This window comes from Micropterus salmoides, unplaced genomic scaffold (genome assembly GCF_014851395.1).
Source record: "Micropterus salmoides isolate LMB-PRFRI ecotype aquatic unplaced genomic scaffold, ASM1485139v1 Ms_hic_scaffold_7, whole genome shotgun sequence".
NCBI lineage: Eukaryota > Metazoa > Chordata > Actinopteri > Centrarchiformes > Centrarchidae > Micropterus > Micropterus salmoides.
Window position 1 is genome coordinate 32,232,193 of NW_024044459.1, and position 24,022 is coordinate 32,256,214.

General features: G+C 39.2%; 2 protein-coding genes across 4 annotated transcripts in view; one reads left to right on the forward strand and one right to left on the reverse strand.

The window, feature by feature from the left end:
* Positions 1-3,162: 3,162 nt before the first annotated feature.
* stx2b (syntaxin 2b) lies at positions 3,163-11,039 on the reverse strand. 2 transcript variants are annotated; one of them, XM_038704469.1, is made up of 11 exons: positions 10,639-11,039; positions 10,469-10,543; positions 10,266-10,365; positions 9,335-9,409; positions 9,147-9,220; positions 8,870-8,978; positions 6,224-6,297; positions 5,914-6,051; positions 5,659-5,769; positions 5,350-5,460; positions 3,163-5,197 (listed from the first exon to the last, which is right to left on the reverse strand). In XM_038704469.1, exons 1-10 carry the CDS (start codon positions 10,669-10,671, stop codon positions 5,365-5,367), a joined length of 885 nt encoding a protein of 294 aa, XP_038560397.1. In that variant the 5' UTR covers positions 10,672-11,039; the 3' UTR covers positions 3,163-5,197; positions 5,350-5,364. The 2 variants fall into 2 exon arrangements, with proteins under 2 accessions (XP_038560397.1, XP_038560399.1); XM_038704471.1 differs by lacking the exon at positions 5,350-5,460.
* An 888-nt stretch (positions 11,040-11,927) lies between these two features.
* Positions 11,928-24,022, forward strand: part of adgrd1 (adhesion G protein-coupled receptor D1) — a 28,658-nt gene continuing 16,563 nt past the window's right edge. Inside the window, exons 1-14 of one of the 2 annotated variants that reach the window (XM_038704072.1) lie at positions 11,928-12,378; positions 12,485-12,515; positions 12,862-12,978; positions 13,644-13,742; positions 14,166-14,288; positions 14,394-14,570; positions 16,373-16,630; positions 17,931-17,998; positions 18,547-18,696; positions 18,833-18,883; positions 19,867-19,990; positions 20,326-20,433; positions 21,727-21,802; positions 22,741-22,882. In XM_038704072.1, the coding sequence (XP_038560000.1) occupies positions 12,307-12,378; positions 12,485-12,515; positions 12,862-12,978; positions 13,644-13,742; positions 14,166-14,288; positions 14,394-14,570; positions 16,373-16,630; positions 17,931-17,998; positions 18,547-18,696; positions 18,833-18,883; positions 19,867-19,990; positions 20,326-20,433; positions 21,727-21,802; positions 22,741-22,882 (1,596 nt within the window). In that variant the 5' untranslated portion in view covers positions 11,928-12,306. The remainder of the gene's footprint in view (positions 12,379-12,484; positions 12,516-12,861; positions 12,979-13,643; positions 13,743-14,165; positions 14,289-14,393; positions 14,571-16,372; positions 16,631-17,930; positions 17,999-18,546; positions 18,697-18,832; positions 18,884-19,866; positions 19,991-20,325; positions 20,434-21,726; positions 21,803-22,740; positions 22,883-24,022) is intronic. The other variant, XM_038704073.1, reaches the window with a different exon arrangement.

Below are 24,022 nucleotides of genomic sequence, written 5' to 3' on the forward strand. Positions count from 1 at the left end.
TGATCAAGCAGTCAATTACTTAGTCTATTCAGCTTTATGCAAGATGTGCCTTATTTTGTGTCAAATGACAGAAGATACTAATAAAAGGAACTTGAATTGTTGTAATGGAGTTGTGGTTTTGTTGACTATCTGAATATGGGCATTTTGTAAATTTTAAGTTGACTACAACTAGTAGTTGTAGTGTAAGGACTAGTTTCCATTAGTATTTGAGTCTAGCAAAATAAAATAAAATTGAGTAGATTTCCCTCAGAGTATAAGCTGTGTACAGTTACTGTTATTGAGTAAAGAATAAGTGGAAATTAATAAGCATCAGTGAATCAATATAATTTAGTATGTGGAAATTAAAGTTTTTTTTTAATGTTTTTATATTTAAGTTGAGGTTTACTCAAATATTATTACCACTACTATAAAAGTTTGAGGTGATCAGTTTCCACACCTATTTTGAGTTTTGGGTTTACAGTGTGTTTAATATTTTACAACGACCCACCTCTGTGACGCAAGACAAGCCAGGCTCCCACAGAAATTAGACTGCAATTAAAACGTCCAGTGGTCTTGTCATCAGTTACAATACAGTTTCCGCTGGGTCATCCAGGCCAGCGTGAACCAAAACAACTGCAGAAGAGACTTATAGCTGTTGGATTTTCCTTCCCTGTCAGCTCCAATTCCAGTTAGACCAAGTACTCTCTTGAACTATGCAATTCACTCTTCACCATTCACCATTTTAAGAGCAGAGACATCTAATATAGTGCACACAGTAACAGAAAAATTTACAGTGCTCATACAGTTGGTCAGACAAATCTTTGGTGCCTGTTTAGTCATTCCAAACAGTATTTCATTATCTAAGTGTTTTGTGCAGTTTTTAATATATGAACGCCTAGAATTTGCCCTATGTTGCTTTTATCTTTTCTATAAAGCACTTTGAATTGCCTTGTTGAAATGTGCTTTACAAACTTGCCTTGTCTTGTATTGCCTTGCCTATATGGTTACAAATGAGTGATGTTTTTGTTTTTTATATTGCTGATCAGCCACTGTCTCGACGGCATGCACAACAGCAAGATTGCACAAATTTATGGGTGCGGAACCGCTAAGTAGCACATCTCGATAGGTAGCATAAATTGACAGAACATCTGGTATCGATTCCCAGTCTGTTCCCATACATGTAGCAATTGTATCATATATATTGTCATTTTGCATAAAAGCGTCAGCTAAAATGAATACACCTAAATGTAAAACGTACACAGACTTTAATTTGGGATCCATGCCATGATTGCCACTGGCCATGACAGATATGAACCACAGGTTGGTAGAGAAGCTAAAAAGTGTATCCAAGTAAAAGTACTGTTACTTTGTAAAACAAGTAACTCGATTAGATGTAAGAGTAGTCATTCAAGTAACTGGATAACTTAAAGTACAAAAGTATCCACCGAAGAAATTTCCTGAGTAGCGAATAACTTAGGTAAAAGAGAGAAGAAAAAATACCGGCACTCCACTTTCTTGATGTACAAATTATGATCCACTGCAGCTTAAGCCATTATAAACTGAGCCATGAGGGACGTGACTGCAGTAGAGTAGGACAGATTTCTCTAAAAAGTTTTTGCAAAAACATTACCTAACGGAACACATGTAATTCTACTGCCTACCTCCTATCCTTATTGAAATGCTAATTACTTAGTGTAATTACTGAAAAGAATGCATTTTATCAAGCTACATTGGTAATATACTTGGCAAACAAGCTAGCTAGCCCTGACCATGTGTGCTGGGTCTGAACCATGGATGTATAAGACTCAAAAATACATAATTCATCTGGACTAAATAACTGACCAGCGCTTCCTAGTTACAGAGGGCAGCACAGAAACAGCTGCAGGCTTCCCTTGTGTAGGGGGGAAAGTTGAACCGAAAAATCATTAGAGGACAAGTTGTAGAAAGTACGACTGGGAGATGGAATCTTGCTAAAGCTGAAGTGCAGATGTAGAAGGAAAAGTGATTAGTGTTGGAAAAGTTAAAGAAGGCAAAGTAGTAAGAGAGGGGGTGCAAAGGTTTGGCAGTTGCAAGTAGGTGACAGAGTATCTCTCAGTGTAAAAATGAAGGAACTAGTGTAGAGGGTTTGGAATAATTCAGTAAAAAGTGCTAAAAGAATGACAAGAGGAGTTGAGGAAAAGGAGACTGAAACCGTTTTGGTAGAGTTTGCATAACATTGTGAGGGAGTGACAGAACAGATAATAATGGTCAGGTAACGGAAAGATGAGAAGAGTTGAGTGTGCTTGAACAATGGAAATAATAGAAATAAAATAAGGTTAAGATAGATGTTATTACCGGGTAGGAATCTGTGCTTGCTTTGTGCTCTGCACCTGTTTCCAATAATATTGCACCAATATGTGATGTGTACCAAGAAGGAGCCATAGCAAGTGACCATTATCCACTCTGTCCAAAGTAAATATTTCTACATCAGTGACCACAGAGGACAAGGGTGGGAAATGGATGTTTGAAAGAAATGTGATAGATACCTGATGGATAACTGCTGGCTGTCAAAGTTAGTGCACTCTCACAGACAACAACATGGTGTATCCTAATGAATAACATCATAATAGTATTATTCAAAACAGAAATATGTTAATTAGAACAAACAAGCCTACATACAGCTTCACTCATATTACTCATCCAAATAAACTGATGTGTGTCCAAGTTTAATCACAGTTGATAATATCACTCAACTTGACATCTAGGATGTCTTGCTCAGTGACCCGAAAACACCCTCGTGCAGATTTTAAGGACATTCACTGGCATTTCACTTTAAGTGCACCCCTGAAGTTTCCTTGATCTAATTCAAGACAGAAAAGAACTTGCCTTCAGGGGACCTACTTCCACTTTCTTGACTAATCTTGTTTGGTTGATTACACGGATGTCAAGCGCTGTGTGCAAAGTGCTCATTAGTCCTGAAGTAAACAGCACCCTCTGTTTCTTTCTGATTTCCTGTAAACAAACCAAACCTCCAAATGTTTGGAGTGTTAAAAGAACAGACTATTAACCTTAATTTTGTCTGACAAATTCAGACTTGTCAGCAATTTAAAATATCTGGAGTGATCCTGTATATGAGTAATAGGTTCAACTGTATCACCTTCAATGTGAAAGGAAATAAACAATAAAAAAAACATTCTGCAAGAAGACTTTTTACTCTTTATTTTTTAATTACATGACTTAATTTTCTGTTTCAATATAAAAATGCAGGATATAACTTAAAAACAAAAGAATCAAAATGAAAATGTGTGCTCTTGAAATAACTTTGTCCAAGAGTGCTACCTTGCAGCAAGACTTTTTTCATAACTAATATTTCAGTCATCGCACACCGCAATCATGATAAAAACAAATCAGTAAGTTAAGGTTTCAAATGTCAAATCATTCTGCATTTATTCGTGAATTGTGTTTTACAGACACAAGTCATGTGACGTCACCCATAAGTGGATTGTGTGTAAAACAGCATGGTAGAAAAGAATCCACACAAATAGGTGGAGATGCACAAATATATTTTCATTGAAAAATGCTACGGTGAATGCTCTTGAAATAACGCCGTCCAAGATTCCTATCTTGCAGCATGACTTTTTTCACAACTAATATTTCAGTCATTGCACACAGCAATCATGATAAATACAAAGCAATAAGTTAACATGTCAAGAAGGCACTTGTTACTGATTTAGGCTAGAGTTGTTGAATGGAGTGATGAATTCCATGAGACACAGTTAACTAGGAATGCTTATAGTGAATATATGTTTGTTTTTTATATATATTTTTTATACATTTTTAAATTTCTCCTGAGCTGTAGTAGTTTTAAATTCAATTCACATAACTTACAGTAAGTATACAACATGACAAGATAACATACAGAGCATACACTTTAACATGTAAACACAAATTATACAATCATTTTAGAAAGAGAATTACAATTATCACAATATAATTTTAATATACAAATACTAGTTCACCATTTTGGGGGTATTTGCAGTAATAGTAAGATGAGAAGACTGATACCACTTTCATCTCTATATGCTAAATATGAAGCGGGTTATCTTAGCTTAGCACAAGCTAGCATTGCATAACCCTGAAAAAGCTGATCTCCATTAAAAAAAAAAAGAAAAGCATTGACGTTTTACAAATCGGCATCATGATGTAGTTATTTTGGCATCTTTTTAATCCTTCTATTACCAATAAATCACAGCAAAATCTGTTTATTTTAGATTGATACCGCTGTAGCAAGACAGATTAAGAGGTTTTTCTCAAGTTTTCATCTTGCCTTACTCGCACAAGATTAACAGCTGGTTTTAGGTCTTTTAAGAAGGAGAGCAATTCAGTGGAACTGTAATCAGTGCAACCGTGCTTGCCTCACACAAACGCATGAATTAACACATATAATCACACAACTACCACATTATATCTTGTTTGTTTAATCCGTACACAAATAGAAGTGTAAAAATTACACATTTTGGTTTTCTAAAAGGTTATGTGCTGGGTGTTGGCACATAACACCCTGTTAAACCTTAATGTGTCAACTTTGGACAGAGCTAGGCTAGCTGCTTTTCTGTTTCCAGTCTTTGTGCTAAACTAAGCTGCTAATCTGGCTGCTTGTGATAGGTTCATATTTATCGTACAGACATGAGAGCTGTATCAGTCTTCTTCACATCTAACGCTCGGCAAGAAGGCGAAAGAGTGTATTTCCCCAAAATGTCAAACTATTCTTTTAAAGTCATTAGACCAAGAAATGTCTGAAAGTGATGGCAAGTGATGAAAAAAAATTGCAGCAATACAGAACGCACACCAGTGTATAAATCTGACATGCTGTCAGCGTTCATCACTGCGAAGGGGAAGTGAGATGTGCTGACAAGGCGCTTAATTCTAGCTGTATAGAATTGCTCCAGAACAATGTGTCATGGAGGTCTGATGTTACTGTTGCAAGAGTGGATCACACACATCATACTTACATCACTGGGTTCAAGAGATTACCTCTCTGTAATGCTGCTGGGCAGACAGTGAATGATTTCTAATTATCTCGTTATGAAGCTGTTCAAGTGTCATCACTATGGGAGCTGACTACATCTGACTGCTGTGAGGTTGTGAACCATGAAATCCATCACTCATAGATTCCAACTATTATGATGATTAAAAGGAGCAAACCTGCTACCCCAAACATGGCAAGGCAGAGAAGTTTCTGTCAAAAAGAGAAGAACAGGAGTCAGAAGTGTTGCTTGTGGAGAACTGCATTACAAATCCTTTGAGCCATTCAACAGCTAAATGAATGATGGATTTCGTGGATGCATAAATAAATGAATGGATGGATGGAAGTTCTGGATGAAGTGTTACCTCAGGTAGTAGTTCTCATACAGGGGGTTTGGTTAGTCCAACAGACAGGCCAACAATTAGTGCAATGACAGCGAGAAGGATCAACAGAGCAAAGGCAAGAATAATGTATTTCTGCCAAGTGAAGAAGAGGTTGTTATTTGAAATAAAAGTAGTGTATCATTTCAAAAGCCAGATATAACCAGATTTTATTATATTCACAATCACATGGGACAAGTTTGTCATCCAAATTGGATATCTTGTATAACTGACATTTGCAAATGTTTTTATTTGTGACCATTTAGCAACATATAATTAGAAAGGAACACCTACCCTCCGGGATTTTTTCTGGTATCTCACTGCTTTTTTGGTCTCTTCCTTTGCACTATAAATATATTCGGCTGCATTGGAGACATTCTTCTCAATGTTGTTAACCATATCCCCCTGTAAATAAGAGGATCCGAATGTTTTTATTTATTGCATTTTGCTTTATAGTATTGATAAAGAAACACAGTGACTACATGCTTGTGCACTGTGAAGATGTATCACAAGCCAGATACTATTAGACACTGACTCAGAAGCTGTTACCTGAGTTTCTACCAGCATTGCCATGTCCATGAACATCACATGGAGCTCTCTGATGCTCGACTCCAGACGCATGATGTCCTGGTGTCGCGACTCTATCTCATTTAGGGCCTGACGTGTGATCTGAGAATCAGAAATTATCTGAGGGAAAGATAGAGAGACACATTAAAACAGCGCATCCAAACATATAAAAAAGGAAATGCACTGCCTAACCCCAAATGATTTACTCCCCCACACCACTAGATGGCAGTAACTGTTCTTTTTTTACCCTGCAATGACATTATACTGCACAGTAAAGCATGAGAAAACTTACATCAGATGTGAAGATTGAGGGATTTCCACTTTCCAACATGTCCTCTAGTTCTTCATTGGTGGTCACTCTTCCAGCTAAAATAATAAATAGCAGGCAGTGATTCTCCAGCAATGAACTGACCCTCCCTCCAGTTGATTGAATGAATATGACTAGTGGCATGCAAAGGCCTGGGCTTAATGAAATCACACAACTGTAGGTGCTGTTCTCTACATACTGTAAGTCCACGTATTTGTATTCTGGGATCAAAATGACAAGAGCATTAAAACTCTGAATTCAGGGTGCTTATATATGTAAGTGTTTTAGAGAAAGGTTGTTAAGTACTCTTGTCTGTAATGACCTATAAGGAAGACTGGATGCTAGATCCAAAAATGCCCCTGACTGTATATCATGCCATTTTTTAAAGTGAAAAAAACTGTAGTCTCCAAAACACCTAGAATCTGACTCAGAGACATGATGAGAAAATAGGACAGAATTTACAGGCATTGAGTAAAGATTCAATTTAGTGAAAAAAGGCTGCATTTATTGATAGCTTAGTCTAGAGATTATTTTAACATCACACCACTACCTTTTATTTTCGCTCTGGACCTTTGATTCAGTATCTGGCATTAAAATATGAATGACCAGTGGACTGAGCTCCCTTGATCCATTATTGATAAGAAGACTAGTTCTGCCTGATGATTTGATGATAGTTTGATTTTAACAGCCGTCTATAACTAAAAAGATTGATTATCTGACACACCCTGTTGTAATTAGGGACTTGTGTTTATCATTCTTGTGGCATGCTTTAACAACACAACTGACATTTAATAGACAAAACTCCCAAGAGTACTGAGGGTTGCACTCATGTCAAGAATGAAAACAACAAATGTCTGTGCTTAGCCCTACTATATATACTGTTGTGTGTTTAATCCCAGGATAATACATTTGTCTGGCAGTGTTGTGAAGCTGCTGTGTATACAGCCCGCTGTGTAAGGAGAAGCAGACTCATTGCAGCTGTATTGATTGAGCAGAAAAATAATGTTATCCAACCAGGGGACACTGTTAAAAAGAAAATGCATACCTAAAATAAAACAACACATTAAGGCTTCATTCCAAATGCGATATCCCCCTCCTGAAAAACTTATAATGTGTTAATGTGTTAGATAAGGGCACACAGGTGTCACTGCATGCCGTTTGTTCACATGTTTTTAAGAACTGAATGATTTGTGAGGAAGAGTGCTAAACATTGATTGCAAAACATGCTGCAATTCAACTACAAACCTCAGTGCAACCGTTTTAAACAATGCATTTATCAGTGGACCGCTAATTTATATATTTTAATTTAATAAAATATTTAATATTTATATAAAATTTTATATTTAATATTTTAATTTATATATTTTGATTAATAAAGTATATCTTCTTTTCTTAATGTTTAATTGTAGTGAGTTTGTGCTGTAGTTTCCGGTTTATTTGAGGATAAGGGTTGTACTAAGATTAGACATGTCTGAGGAACAAAGTAACCCAGAAGGCCTCATAGAGAAACACCTGCTGAAACTATAAACAGACAGCTTTCTCCTAAAGCAAAGCCTCCTGTTGTACTCCCTCCCTAGAGAGACCGATATCTGTGCAGATGCTTACTGCATGTCACAGACCTTTTGCAATGGCTATTCCTCAGAGATACGGAGCCAAACACAGCAAAACGCACCACCATTACAAATCATCAATGCACATTAGGCAAAAAAAAAAACAGAGCATCACTTCTGAGGGATGTGAATTAATGGTGTAAGTCTACGACAGCACAGAGCGAGGTTCCTGTGGCCGTGTCAAAGACAGGTGAACTACTGTTACACAGGCCACCGAGCCCTCTGCCAGTTTCCTGGGCAACACAAACACAGCAAGCCGTCTCCAGTATCAGGCTCTCTGTCTGCACTGTGGAGAACCAGAGCCTCTCATTAACGCTGGCCGCAGGGACTGTGGGAGACACTCCTATTTTGCCTTTCACTATTGTCTCGTATTACTCATATGTGCATAATAAAAGGCACCTGATACACACCGTCTTTGCATTTGTAACTGTAATTCTGAACAGAGATAACTATATACACACCTGTATACTTATTTACACAGTACCTTGCATGCTTTTCATTATATTAAATCCCATGTTGACGCAAGTTGACTAGATTCTGCAGCGGCATACATTAATGCTGTTTTGTCAGCATCTCTTTCCAGTTGTATCTCTTTATATAACCAGCTGGTGCTCTATTGTATGTCCTGTTCTTTGATTACCCTTACTACTACCACTTTTGCTCATTAAGGTCCCATCAAAACTCACAAAACATTCCAAATGTAGTGTTTGGATGTGATCAATTGTGACTTTGGTATGTGCAAAAGAGAACTTTGAAGGAACCTGAAAAAATGCCGTCCCGCTGCTGGTGTCTGTTTATCAACAGTTTGGTTAGTGTCCAGAGCGGCAGAGAGGAAACCGGAGTGATCTGTTTCCTGTCCTAACAAAGCTTCAACATTTAATTTGTCATTATTTTATCTCTTAGTATTTCATGTTTGTAGTAGCAATTTGCATTTATAATTATTATTTTAAAGCTTCAGAGACTACTCTAGAAATGTGGCCCACAGTTCCAGGGTCCAGGGGATCCATTATTTGTCACTTACTTATCTCTAGCTGTCTCTGGATCCTTCCTTTGCTTCGTTCCCGAAAGGACACTTGAGTCTCATTATACTGGGTCATGACCTCCACAAACTTCCTGGACAGCACTGTGTGCTGAGGACAAGTGGGAACACAAAGACAAAGGGTGAGAATGCAGACATTTATAACTTAATACCCCGCAATGCAGTCCTGTACCAGATACTTACATCGCTGGAATTAAAAGTACACTTTAATAGGTATTTCAAAGCAAGGTTCAAAATTACACTTGATTGGTTTCCTGACCTGTGTTTTCTGGATCCTTGAGTCAAGAGAGGATCTGTTTGCTACATCATCTTTGGGCATACTTTGCTCCATGGCTGCAGAGGGAGAGAGACATGATACAGCGTTACACAACAGCAGTCAACATCAGCTTTTGTTTGGTGAAGTCAATAAATATCTAAGTGTGACAATCATGTCATGGTTCAACTCACATTTTAGTTTAGCTCTCACCACATTGGCGTTGCATTTGATATCGTGGGTCAGTGCATCCAGTTGATTCTTTGTTCCTTCACACGAACACAAATAGGAAACACATGGTTTGCTGATGAGGAAAAATAATGTCGTCCAGCTAATCACTGTGACTCTCTCTGTCCTGTAAATATTGAATTTACTTTGATTTCATCTTGTAACTTAGCAACAACTCTGTGGTAATACTGCAGAGGTCACACAACATAAAGCACAAGCCCTTTTGTTCCTTTCCCTGATGACCAGTTTCCACATAATGGATCTAAAAAAACTTGTATGTTACACTAAACATAATCACTGAAGATGCCATGGCCCTGTAAAGTGACTCTTTGTCTTGCGCTGTCCTCAGGCCTCAGCTCACACACTGAACAAAGCCAGGAACTGAGTAACACTGTGCTACATTCACAAATATCAGTACTCATTAGCTTTAAATCAGAAAAACTGTATCTGCTTGGTAGGAGAAAAATGCACATGTGCACGCAAACATTTGCAAATGGCAGCTGACTGTTTAAAGGTTCCTTATAGGACAAGCCAGAGCCCAAACTACAATGGTTTGTGACTTTTGGGGCAAAAGAGCTGTTTCCTTCACAGGTTTCCGGCCAGGCGGTCATTCATTTCCAATGAGGAAAGGAAATTAGACATCTGTTGTATTTTCACTTTGTGCCTTAAAAGTCAAACTCCAGCCAAGCAGCTCATATTAACCCTTAAAAACTGCAGACATGTCAATATTGAAATACAAATGTTCTCCTTTACAATCGCTATACATGTCAGAGGTCACACACCTCTGAAGTGTCTTGCTCAGGAACACAATGTTGGGTGGGTCACAGTGGGAATCAAACCCGGGTCTCTCACATCAAAGGCAATTGCCTAATTTTTGTTATATAAAGACACACTTACTGCAATCTGAGTTGGGCGCAGAAAGGATCATGCTGTGCATCTTCCTCACCTCCTCCACTTGGTAGGCGATCTTATCAATGAGTCCTCTAACTTCCTCCACCTAAATCGACCAACAAATCAATCAATCAGTAACATATCGGTATCAGAAATTATCCCGGGTCTTCCAAACCTCTGCACATCCAGGAAGCTGTAGTGATACCTACCCTTCTGAAAAAGCTCTCCATGAAGCCATCTCTGTCCACTGCCACAGCGACATCCTCCACTACCTGTGTCCTATTCTATACGGAAGAAAATGTGTTTTGAGAGACTTTCAGTGCAGCCAGGTTGTTTACCTGTCCAGGTATACACAGTTAAAGCAAGAAAACACACGTACAGCAGCAGTCAGTTCAGCCAGTCGATCCTTCATCACACCGACCAGCTCGTCTCCTGCCCAGTTAATTTTAGCAAAACGTCAGCCGGGTCATCCTGTAAGTCTCCATGTGCAGAGTAACACAGGGCCTCCTTACTGTGGACTGAGGTCGAGATGGTCGAATTGAGGTGAGATGAGATGAGCTGAGCTGAGAAGCACCGTCTACATTAACGGCGTTATTTAGACGCTGGAAATATGAAGACAGCGCCTCAGGTCCGAAAGTTTAATTTGTATCAGAACTGTCTGAAATACAGCCCTGAAAAGTGAGAAAAACCTAAACAAAAGTTAAAATTAAATTGTGTTTCTACTCTCTCGATATCTCTCATCGTACAAGCGCGAGGAACATGTCCACAATGTCTCTTTCCCGGGATCCGCCTTCTCTCTCTCTCTCTCTCTCTCTCTCAGCCTCACGGGGGATAAACGAATCCACCGTCAATAAAATTTGATCGGACCATTATGACAATGGTAACCTCGATTTAAAAACTTCTCTTAAGTGGCCTATATATCCGCGTGACACAATAGGCAACACAGTTTTTGTGGTTTATTCTATCAAAACCACAGTTATTTTTCTTTATCAGATGGTGGATTTTACTTTGACTGAAAACACACCACCAGGCGGTCATACGAGAGGGTTTAATAAATAATAGATTAGCACGACTGGGTGGCAGCTTGGAGCAATCGGCCACGTGGCCACGCGGTGGCGCTGTTTACCGTGACATACATGTAAATTGACATTGTAGCCTGCAACAGCACTTGTGGTACTTCTGATGGCTCTCAGGAGGATTTCACTAACAAGACGAACTGTGACCCACATCCCACTGACACATATAATATTCTTGTGATATTTCTTCATAGACGTGCAGTGTGAGGTAAGTAATTTCATTGAATACACCTTGAGTGTGTGACATGTAATTAACCAAACCCATTAGGTCACTAAAAAGTTGTAATTTGTGTCTGTGTGACTCCAGTGGTTTCTGGGTCTGCCTGCCTTTCAGTAAACAAAAACCACCCATCCTCAGCAGCATATCCCTGTTGTCCCCAGAGTCCAGTGTGTTGTTCCAAAACTAGTTATGAGACCACATGTTAATAGGTCAATTTTATCTAAACACTCGGCTTTTTGGATTACACAGTGCACATCCTGATCCTTCCCCGCGCAATCTCCAATTACGCAAAATAATGGCATTTACGCACAGCTTTAACGCCCCTCCTCAGAAGATCCAAAAATGACATCACGTTTTGCAATTCCCACGTTCAGTCCAACAAACCAGTACGCCTCCACGGAGCTTCTCCACTCCTTGCAATCTTCAGAGGCAGACACAGAAACTCAAAGAAGTACTAGTTCAATGTAGGAATAAAGAGCACGGATTATAGTTTTCTGCGTGGAAGTGGAAGCTGGGCAGATTTTTATAATGAAAGGGCAACTTCTGAAGTTTATCTGCCTCATGCCAGAACATTAAATTTATTATTTTTTTGTTCCAATACTGTTTTTATTATCATTTATATATATATATATTTCTATTTTGAGTTTGGACACATGGACTGAAGAAGTTTTCACATCTTGGAATAATGAGAGACTGCTCTTGGATTCATCTTTATTTGGGCATTTAACTGTTGTTTTAGATAATACTTGATATGGTACACACAAAAGCTATGGAAATGTCTTTGCGAATTCACCTTTTTACAGCTTTTGTCTCCTGTATTAAGGTAAGCTCTTAACAAACACATTTTAAAAACTATAGTCCCATCCTCTCATATAATAGTCTTACCATCTGTATAGTAGCCCTTATAGATACATTTGATTTATTTACAGGTTTATGCTGAGCAACCTGTGAAGCATCCAGGTAGTACTGAATTTTTATATGGGTGGTGTGATTCATTTCATTTTTCCATCCTGTTGCCAGAATTAAATAAGCTGACATTGTACTGCTCTATATTGGATCAGAAATAGGCAGCGAACTGTATAAAACATCTGCTAATTTCCAATTTATTGATTTGTTTACTGCTCTTCTCATTATTGAGAATAGACTGTATACATTTTACAGCTGTTGAGTTCATTATTATAAATCTTTTAATTCCCCCAAAATCCAAATGGAAAGCCAGGAAAATAAATTTTGAGCAATGGGACAGAGCTTGATTGGGGGAAAAGTCCTTTCTGGATGCTTATTTACCCGTGAACTCTTTGTCCAGGCCTGCAGGTGTTGGCCACGGCCTCACATTATTGGCCTCTCGATGCTGTGGACGGAATCCATGAACTGTGGGACCAGATTGGAAACAGACCAGGTTATGTTAACGGAAGTAACATAAGTATGTGCATACATAAACAGGCTCTATATGCTCATGGGAATGCACCATCTAAATGTCTTTTTCTGATTGCTCGCTGCATGGTTCTCAAACTGTTTTTCACCACCCACCTTCCATCCACAGCCATCATGGTTATTAAATGTGCTGCTGTGTTCAGGGTGTTTGTATTGGCTGACTGATTTGTCACTGGTTAGAACAGAATATCTGATGTGTGATGTATTCTTATAATTTGAAATGCTGCAATACTTTACATACAGTATCAATGATCTGGAGGTGGTAAAATATAGGAAATTATTCAGCATTTTAATTAGTGAAGAACTGAAAGACTGTTACTCCTTTCACATGCATTGAGTTTTCAGCCATGTTGTCACTACATTGCAGTTTTCCAGTGCAAGCTGTCAAAAAGAAAAAAAATTAAGTTGAAGAGGGATCAGGTATAGACTTGAGTATGATGTGTGGAGTCTCCGCGTTAAGGAACATCCTCAAGTTATGAGGAACAGAGCTGAACATCTTTGAGCGCTGCCACTGTGCACTCAGCATCACTCTGTCTCATACCTGCACACCACGTCCCTCCTATTGTCTTCCTTGTCACTGTTCTCTTGTGTCTTCTGTTATGTGTCTATATATGTGTGTGTGAATCACTGTTTTTCTCTGTTGTCTTTGTCCAGCTCTCAGAATCCACAACCACACTGTGCTCCCTTCCTCCCATAACTCTTCCTATGTGTATACCAATGACTCTGCCTACACTAACATTTCTGCAACAGTAGGTGAGGATCAATCACTTTCTGCTCACTGAAATTCATTTGTGCATCACTGACTGCTCTCCATTGTCCTCTCTGAATGTACACACGTTTGCGCTGGCCATTTCACACTTTTCACCTTGTTCAGTCTTTTGTCCGTGCAACACAAGACGAGGAATTACTGGCCTTTTAATAATAGATTTTTTTTGTTCATTAGCTTCAGTCAAACCAGAATTGTAAAATATTGATCTATTTAAGTCTTTGTATTCTTTTACGGGAAACCAAGAAAGCTGCAAAACCCCCATGTTCATCAGTTGCTAAAAAATGTACAATTTGTCTACTGCAGTATTACATTTTGAATATTCTGGCACTTACGTGGACCTCCTGGCTAGCAGACAATGCTCCTAATTTTCTAGCAAAATGATGCCCTTGATTTGTGCTGTGCTGCAGATATTGTTGAAGGAATGGTCAACAAGGGTATCTTTCTGAATGGAGATAATGGCGGCACCTTTCTCCACTTTGGAAACTACCAGAACTCGTGCATTAGTGACCCTACTTTGTGTGGTCCTGATGGTGAGTTCACTGCAGTTTAAGCATACGATAATATGGCAAAACACAAATTATTTTCAAACCATTTCAGGAATTGTTGGCTACAATTTGTTTTTCGTCATTTGCTAGGGATTACCTTCTCCTTTTTTTGGAAAAACCACGAGGCAGAGTCCCGTTTTGCCGTAGCCTCTGGTGGCAAAGTTATCTCCAATGGCTTCTCAGTCTACACCAATCCCTTTGGAGGATATGTGGAGTTTTACACTCGAGGCAACAACCACAGGTGGAAGGCCAACATCAAAGTTCCAGGTACTGTGTGTTCTTTTAGTTAAATTTCCCATAGGCACCAATGAGGGAAAGATATATATTTGTTTGTTTTCAAGCATAAATTGTTAGTTATGTAATTGCATTCATGATTAAAACCATATGCAGCCGCAGAGAGTTGATTTGGCAAGTCAAGGATGACTTTCATAAATCTTTTGCTGTATCACAAAACATACAATTATCATGGATGTGTAATGACATGCAGTCATTTCCCTCTTAAATAAAATAATGTTTGGGGATTAGAGAAGATGAAATTAGATGAAATTTGAAACACAGTAGAGGTCAGAGTGTGACCAATACTCTGAAATCAAAGCTAAAAACAAAAAATGTATTTAAATGAGATGAAATTATTTGGTAAACTGTTTTGACAAAATTGGGAAACAAACAAATGGCTTAACGTGACATGAAACTGTTACATATCAGTGTTATTTTCTCAAATTATTTCTGTCATCTTTGCTTTTGCTGCAGTGACTCAAGGTTGTGTTCACAGGGCGTCATAACTCAGATTTAAGTGTAGGCTACAGTTACAGAGGATTGAACGCCATCTGGTTCTCATTCAGTGTGACATGTTCAAGTTTCAGGACACTTCTCTCAGTAAAGGCTTTGAGGAAGGTAGCTTAAACGTTGAGGTGCCCAATGACCAGTGTAATTGTCAGTGAAGGCTGAAAACATTATACGCTCTCCTCATAAATAAGTGAAAAAGAGAGAGTTAAATGTTATGTGGGGGTTGTTTTTAGCACATATGGTTTATATTCTAACTACTTATAATATGTGTTTTGCTTGTTTTGCTTGTTTTGCTTGTTTTGCTTGTCTTGCTTCTGGCAGAAGTGTTTTCAGTATTGTCTTTTGGGAGTCCCCTTATTGTCAATTTATTTCAGAAAAATAAGGGGAAGTAAGTTCTTTGTATTGTCAAATTGACTGAAAAGAGCTTGCAGGACCAGAACAGACTCTGGCCTGGAGTTCTTGTGGAAACACATGATTTACAAATAAAGACAAGTTAAAGGCTTAGAGCTGACACAAAAAAAAAGATTAATTCATTAGATCAACAGAATCAGAAACTATTTTGATCAGCAATTAATTATTTAAAGCCACTTGTAACCAAAGTAGCGTTGGTCCAGATGAGTCATAGCTTAATAACTTTGGTGATCCCTCAACTTTTCATCTGGTACATCAGGTCAAATTTTTAAATTGTCCTATACTAGACATGTTTTTGCCCAAATACCTGCAAAATGAATGAACCTCCTTTCAGCCTTTGTTGTACTTTGTGTTTAGTGCAATTTATTAATAAACGACAGCATGCCAACATGCTAAACTAAGATGGTGAACGTGGTAGCATTTTCACTGTGCCACGTTAGCATGCAAGCATCTTAGTCTTGTTCAACCTAAATGCAGATATTTCCTGGCTCCAGCTTCTCAAATCTGTTGCTTTTCTTTATCATATATGACAGCAGGCTAAATAGATTTGTGTTTTAGACTGCTTTTGGGAAAAAACACTCAATTTTCTGACATTTTGGAAAATGGATTACTTGAACAAAATTAAGAGTTAGAAAAAAATAATCTTTAGTTTTGGCCGTGAAGAATTTAGAAAGCAGATGTTCCACTATGTCACTATCAATTTGATTTTAGATGAAAAGCCGTACTAATACCTGAATTTCTGTCTTGCTCTGTTTGTGGTCATCTCTCCATTCTCTTTCTTTTGCTCTAAAAATTTGCAAAGCTTATTTTGTGAAGCTGCAATTTACAACTCTACAGAAATCAGTAATACTGTAATATGTTTCCTCTTTTAGGGCCTTACTGGAACCACATTCTCTTCACATGGACAAAAAAGGATGGTCTGAAGGTCTACATCAATGCGACCTTCACAGCTAGTGACACAACTGGTGGCCCCTCAGAGATCTATGGCGACCAGTACTCTGACCTTGTCATTGGAACCGGCAACGACAGGGCATATGGTCATTATGTCACAGGCGCCTTTGATGAGTTTGTCATCTGGGAAAGGGCCCTTTCACTCAGCGAGATCTTGCTCTACTACTATGCAGCCATAGGTAGGACATTGTGCTATACTAGAAAGTATTTCCTGTCATTCTAGCACTTGGCATAGCTGTAATGTTCAGGAAACAGGGGTTAAATAGCAATTTCCGTCCTTGTCCGAGAATATTCCACCCACAGCATTCATGCATAACAACAAGATATTAAACTTATATAGCCCAGGTCCTTGTCAAATGGCTCTTCTTGCACAAAACATCTTCTTGACCTTCCACCATATACGTGCCACGGCTCAAATAGTTCTGCCTTATAAGTATTTATAAGAGTGCAGAAGCATGTTGGGTTGCAGGGGGCAGATTATTTTGATTAAATATGGCAGGTTATAACACGCTAGGACAAACCCTCAGACTGTTTTTGTTCTTACTGTTTACCTCCTTTGGTCAGTAGAGTCCCATAAATGGACAAAAATGTTCTCATAAATGTTAACTTTCATGAGAACTTAATATAATAATAATAATATAAATCTGCTGTGTGATAATCCGTATTACAAAACTTCATGGTAGGCGGAGAAAAGCTCAAAGTCTGATGAAAAACCTTAGCAAGTAGACTGAATCACCTTTTGTTATGTAGGAAACTTACTGATTGGTGAGGGTGCACGCTGTCTTCTCTATTGTGTGTCTGATAATTGTCCTGTATATGAAAACTATTACAGTACTGCTAAACTGTACTGTACTGGTAAACTATTACTGTACTGGTAAACCTTCAACTCGTCACATGCATGAAGCATAAAGTGTAGACATTCTTACCGTGCTTTGATTTGTTACCGAAAGTAATATATTCCACAGACATTACCAGACACAACGGCCTGACTGTTATGGTTACAGAAAAATATTTTTACTTCTCCAGGGCACACATATAAAATGTTGCATTGAACCAAAGAAGAGCAGGAATGGTTCAGACTGATACCTCTAATGTACATCCATATATGGCAATTTTCTGGCAGCTAGTTAGTGCTGTTTTTATTAAATGACAGTGAAGACATGAAATGTATCATATACAGAAGCTAGTGACAGAGAATTATGTGGTTGATTATCCCAGTTTTTTGGAGGTTGTAATTTATCTTTCATGACTTGGTATGATCCAGCCTCATAAACTGTATGCTGTATGGTGATAAAATCCAGCTACATTACAGCAGCCTTGCCTGGTCAGGTTCAACAAGAGCCTAACAACAAAATAACAAACACATTTTTCAAATGGCAAGCAAGGGATAGCCAAAGTAGAAAATCAGTAAAACAATCTATATGTCACCACTGTGGTTTTTAATCTATAACCGAAAGCCCTTTGTATTGTCTTTTTTAGGTCAGGCCATGGTTTCTGCCACAACACCAAGAGTCTCCACAGAAGTCACTTCAACTACACCAACAGTCGTACGTTTGTCAACTATTTGACTTTGCAGGCCACTTTGGTCAACAAAAATAGATGTGGTACCTAAATATAAATGTATAAATTACATGTGTGAATCATCTAGGTGTTCTTCATAAATAAAGCATTCAAATAGAAATGGTGTGAATGGTGTGCATACAGTTTTGGAGCCAAAATATACACAAAGATTATCGCGTTTTGCTTGGTTAGCTTTAGCTTGTCAATTGAAATGCAAACAGTTTGTTTCTTATTAAGCTATTGTTTCCTTTTGAAGATAGAGGAGCTGGAAAAAGAGGATATTGAGAGCACATGTGATAGAGTCATCCTGTTTATTAAAGGGCTTTGGAGGTAGAAAACGGATAAAGAAAGTGGAGACAGATGCTTAACACTACACACAAAATGGTTCCCTGTAGGGCACCAGGCTGAAAAAGAGCAACACTGAATCACTTCTCTAAAGAGTATTCCCCAAAATCAGGCTTTCACTCACTAGACATCCTGTGTATGTTGGAACTTGCTGCCTTCTGATAGTAAGCCCGATGTGTTGTCTCCCCAGAGAGCCACAGAAGTGAGCGCTCCTGTCGTCAGCAGTCAGCGTGAGGAGGTCCAAAGCTCCCAGGAGCCGCAGCCCATGCCAGTGTTGGGCTTCCTTAAGGCGCTGCCCAACAGGACCATTCCTCACAACACTGCCAACAACCTCACTCAGGTCTTGGAGCACAGTCCAACACATACGCACACATACACACACACACACACTTGCAAAACCAGTTCACACACAGACACAATGCCCACCCATGTGCATATGATGCAACAGTTCTGTGATGTCCATTTCTTCCACCCAGGCTTTTCTCAAAAGTGTGGAAGAAGTGTTGTCCTCTCCAGGGTTTCCAGAGGTAAATGAGTTCACACTGTTGTTGTGCAATGTTCAAACATGACATAATGTAACATATGCAATTTGGTTGATACTTTAATCCGAGACACTTAAGAGATCCATGAGTTTGAGATTTTAACACCACGTATTTTTGGCGCAAGTGGTGCCAGCAGCAATAGCAGTGTCTGGAAGTGTACCCGCACAGGATTAGAGTATGTAGTCAAATATAGTGGTGCAAACTGTATAAGACAGTACCGCTCACTAGAAAGTGAGAGACTACCCAATGCTTTGAGTGTAAATTTGCAAGTTCCTGGACTGTACACTCGTCCTGGCCAAATCTTCGGGCTCTTATATACAAACACATTGCAGCCAGAAGAAAGACATTCTGAACAAGTGTGTGGTTTCAGTACATTGAGTGCTCAGAACAAGTATGCTTGTTTTTGTAGGAGCAAGCTGAAACAGATGTTCACATACAAGGACGCAAAACTGGGACAGTAGATACAGTGTACAGCAAAGCCCATTGTGATTAACTTTCCTGATTAGATTCATGCTTTCAGTCTTTATAAAGGTTTTGTATGGCTTTTAATCTAACACTGTATTGTTTTTATTACCATTGTATTGCAAATGTTTGTGCAGTGTAACACATGCATTATATTTGTAACCAATACAACGTAACTTTTGCGAGAACAGATAATACATTCTTTCACAAATGGAAAGATGAATTCATATCAAACAAAACACTCAATTCAATACTTTGTCTGGTACAACTGGCTAATGTAAGCTAACTTTAGGTAATTATTTCTGTGTAACGGACATTACTACATCCGTTCCCTGACTTTATGACTGTATTCCACTTGTGTTACTGTTACATAGATTAGCATTATAGATTATACATTATAAAGATGTGACACCAATTAATCGTTTAGCATGATGCAACGCTGGACATTGAAAGCAGCAACTGTAGATTGATTGTGAACATCTTTCTGTTGGGTCATTGTTGAGCAGCAACCCACCCCTGTGGTCAGCGGTCTGATCGAGACGACGGACAGAGTGATGGAACATATGGTGACTAACCTGGAGCCCAGCCCAAACTCTCTCATCTCCCTTGGAGGAACATCTTTTGTTGCAGGTCAGTATGCTGTCAGCTCTCCATAAGGTGACTCACTGTTTGTAGTTTGTGTGGACGCTGTTACTGCAGAAGGGCATGGAGCTTCAAGCTGACATCATTAGTTTTCTTATTCAGAGGGCAAACGTAGGTCAGATAAACAGAGGTTAACCCTCTCCACTCTCACGGGTGTGGGTCTTTTTTTGCATAATATTTTGTTTGCTCACTACGCTTTCCTAGCTTTAGCCAAGGGCCGCTTCACATCTTTTATCCACCCCGCTAAAGCAGATGTGTCTTGTTGCTTGCTTCTCAGGTCTGTTTTTCTCAACAGTTCTTTTTCTAACCTCTGACCCCCACAGATTACTCTCTGATGAAATTCCCTCAGAACTACAACTTGCCGCATTACCGCTTCCCCACACAGGGGAAGAACTACATCTCTGTGCCTGGAGAAGCTTTCACCATGCAGTGTAAGTGCACACATTGCAAAGCACAGACATTCAGTGGCAAGACTTGAGTGATGCACGAAGTAGACCTGTAGCTTGAGGATTCTCTGTATAAAAAGTGTGAATACTGCACAGTAATTGTGCTCAGATTCTGCCAAGAGAAAATTATCCAGCTGGGAGGCTTTTGTTATTGGCCAGTAATTTATTATGCTAAGATTTAAGACCGCTAACATAGCATACAGTGTAGGACAGTAGTGCCATGAGAGCTTTTGTGTGACTTAATGGTGCACTGTAGAAATCCAGCTATGACTTTAATGTTGGCAGTTACCCTTTTATTCAAAACAGAAAGAACGAGAGAGAGAGAGCACTTTTTCTCCACTTTCCTCTGTCATTAAAAAGAATGGACTCACATAGTGGAGTGAGGGAGAGCAGTAATTACGGTGGGCATTAAAACCCTGTTTGTTTGACTTTGTGTTCAGGTCAGATTCCCTTGGCTCCACCTGGCCACTGCATGCACTGTGTTGACATACAATCAATGGACTAAACCATTTTAATAACTCATCAAGGACTGCCATCAGAAATGGAATATATGTTATAGCTTGACACATTAGAGCCAGGACCAAATGAACTCACAGCTCTGAATACCTGGCTGTAGGACATGCTCCAAGGGGAGGTTTTTATATGCTAATCAAGCTAATCAAGTGCATGCAACACATTGGTGTGTTTAGATATTTTATTATATAATTTGTATTCTCTCTCTTCCTTTGGAGAGTTGTACAAGCAAACTGGCCACCTTGAGATCTCTTGTGGGACTTGCTGGGGGGCATTCTGTCAAAATAATATTTTTGGGTGGTTAAAAACTCTCCAGCAGCACATACAACGCACATTTGTTTGACATCAGTGAGCGTTTGTTGTCACAGTCAGTGGGAGCCCGTGTAGAGGGCCTTTGAAAGGAGGAACAGGACTATTAAGGGTTTCCTCCAATTTCATTGTTTATCTTGAAGTATTGAAGTGAGACAGTGCCAGATGATAGGTCAGATTAGGGGAGGGGGACCAGACCTCCTGCTCTCCTGGTGAAGTCATGTCGATGTTTCATAAAATTTCCCAACATCCATGTGGTTTGCAGGCCTCTCCCTTTCACCCTTGTGCGAGTATACGGCCATCCTATTAGCCTGCTGGTGCCAGCGTGAGGCCGCAGGGCAGCGTTAATTAACTTCCCTTCAGTGTGAGCATTTTAGCAGCACTGCATTACATTCCCAGCCCAACTGCCCATGCCGTTCACGTTCCACTACTGTACTGTTCTTTTTTTCCCCTTAGCTCAAACCACCATCGTTGGCCTCTTCTACCACAACATGCACAGCTACTACAAAGAGATCAGCCCTGTCAAGACCAGGTAAGAGGACGGGACAACACCCAATGTGAAAAGTCACATACACTGTACTTTTTTCCAGTCCAAGTCCAAACCAATCATACCACTTTGGTTTTCGCATGGGAGTTATCCAGGAAAATGTATTTAGATAAAATCGTTTCAAATGTGAGTTCAAAGCATAAAAAATAAATAAATAAAAAATCTGACTTCTCTCTTCATGTACTTCATGTGTGGGAAATCAGGTCCTCTGCTTCCTGAAACACAGAACGGCTGATGCCTGGGGCCAGGGCCTTATCAGTCCTCTCTCCTATCTCTCATCTCAACACTCAACCTCCACTGATACACCCTGCTATTAGCTATTCATATCCATTCGCTCGCCATTATTGTCTCATCACTGGACCAGCTTGTTCCACTCATTCTCCGAAGTTTTTTTTTTTTTTACCAAACATGACATAACAGCAATTAAACATCCTGTTTTTCCTGATAGATTGAAGTACAAAATGTTAAATATGTGACATGAGATGTTTGTGACTTATTGTTGTTAATATGACTCTCCCACTGCCCTGCTTCTCTGTGGGTGAGAATGTCCTTTCTGCATCATATTAGAGAGGTGATGCTTGTACGATCCCAATGTCACATATCAGATTACCTTGAAAAACTATTGATGCAGTGTTGCTGGTTGTCAGTGTGATTAATTATATAGACAGGTGATCAAATCCCACTTAAATGCTACTGCTCTGGGCCCGTGTGTAACACCCATGTGTTGATGTGAGCGCCAGATTACAGTGTTTTTTAATGATTTATCTGACTGTATATGTTTATGTTTTTCTTGACCTCTTTTTTCTTTGTCTCTTTCTTTTGAAGTTGTATCTGTGATTCATATTTCTGCCTCTATTTCTTCCTTCTTCCATTCTTCTTTTCTTACATTTTTGTGTCTCTTTCCTCTCTTTCGTCTCTTTTAGGATTAATGAAGCAGCTAATTTCAAAGATCACAAAATCCAGGTAGCAAGCTGTTTAATCTCTCTCAAAGTGGAGCCTTCGCCTGCCCTGTCCATCAACCTCTCTGGAGCGCCACTCATCAAGATTGTCCTAACCCATGTCCTGGTAAGAATCAACAAACACAATGTCCCGGTTTCTTCCCTGTTTGACTCATACCCTTATCTTCCATTTACTTTCTCTGTGAGTCAGTCATACTGGGAAAATAAAGTGCTTTTCCAGTTGCCGGGCACTGTTGTTGGGTGTGGGGCACCCACCTTATCAGAGGAAAGAGGGCCATGGTTTGTCTGTGGTTCCAGTAGCAGGATCTCCCCCATATGAAATCTATCAGCTCTATTTTTGGCGTTTCTCTTATGTGAGAAGATGAGGGTCTATCACTGACCGAGGCTTGTGCAGCTGGTCACTCACCAGCGCATAGAGCGAAGCCTATTTTGGTTTTCATTAGCCTGCCTAAATTTTTCCTCGTGGAGCATGTGGCTTCCAGAAAGCAAACTGATTATGGACATTTGAAGTGCAGGCTAAGGGCGTTTTGAGAGGAACAATGACTTTCTTTTATGAACCGCTATTTTTTCTTTGCTGCTTTATGGCAGGGGTTGTGCCAGTTTTCCATGGGAAATGCAGTTGAAACTCATAATGAAAATTAACTTAAAAATGTGTATCGTATTAGCTTGTTTCCCTGTAAAGTCAGATGTGCGGCAGTGTACTTCACAGCCATCTATTTTTTATTTTTTGCACATTGACAGGTTTTTGAAGGCATTCTTTTCATCTAAATGGGTTGTGTTAATAGCCTATTAGACTATCATACAATAGTATTAATAAGGCGGTTAACAAAACCAGTTGGCCAAAACCCTAGCAATGTAGTTCTGTTTAATTTAGTCATAATCCTACAACAATTATTCACTTTCTAATGAAGTGATTATACTTCTATTTTTTCTTCTCACTCATAAAAGTACAAATGAAACCCATGCAGCTTCATGAAACCATGGCAAAATAGCTTTGTTTGCTTTCATTTTTCCTGGTGAAATAAATGTTTATGTTGCAATCATCTGGCTTTGTTCCTGTGACAGTGATTACTGTGTTTGTTTTAGCTGACACCATGGGAGAGAGCTTATAATCCCCTTTGTTATGGGACTGCTGGAGATGCTCAGCAGCTCTGCTGTCTGTTGAGTAAAGGTGTTTCTATTTTAGTTTGATTGCCTTTACCTCTGGTGTAAGGATAAATCGGGTTTCTTACATTCTTTCCCCTCT

Bases quoted from the DNA above. Each gene is read 5' to 3' on its own strand.
- stx2b (XM_038704469.1), bottom strand. From the start codon at position 10,671: ATGAAGGATCGACTGGCTGAACTGACTGCTGCT. The intron at 10,366-10,468 runs GTAGGTATCACT...TGGTCGATTTAG, and splicing joins TGGAGAGCTTTTTCAGAAGG to GTGGAGGAAGTTAGAGGACT. The intron at 9,410-10,265 runs GTAAGTGTGTCT...GTTCGTGTGAAG, and splicing joins TGCGCCCAACTCAGATTGCA to GAACAAAGAATCAACTGGAT.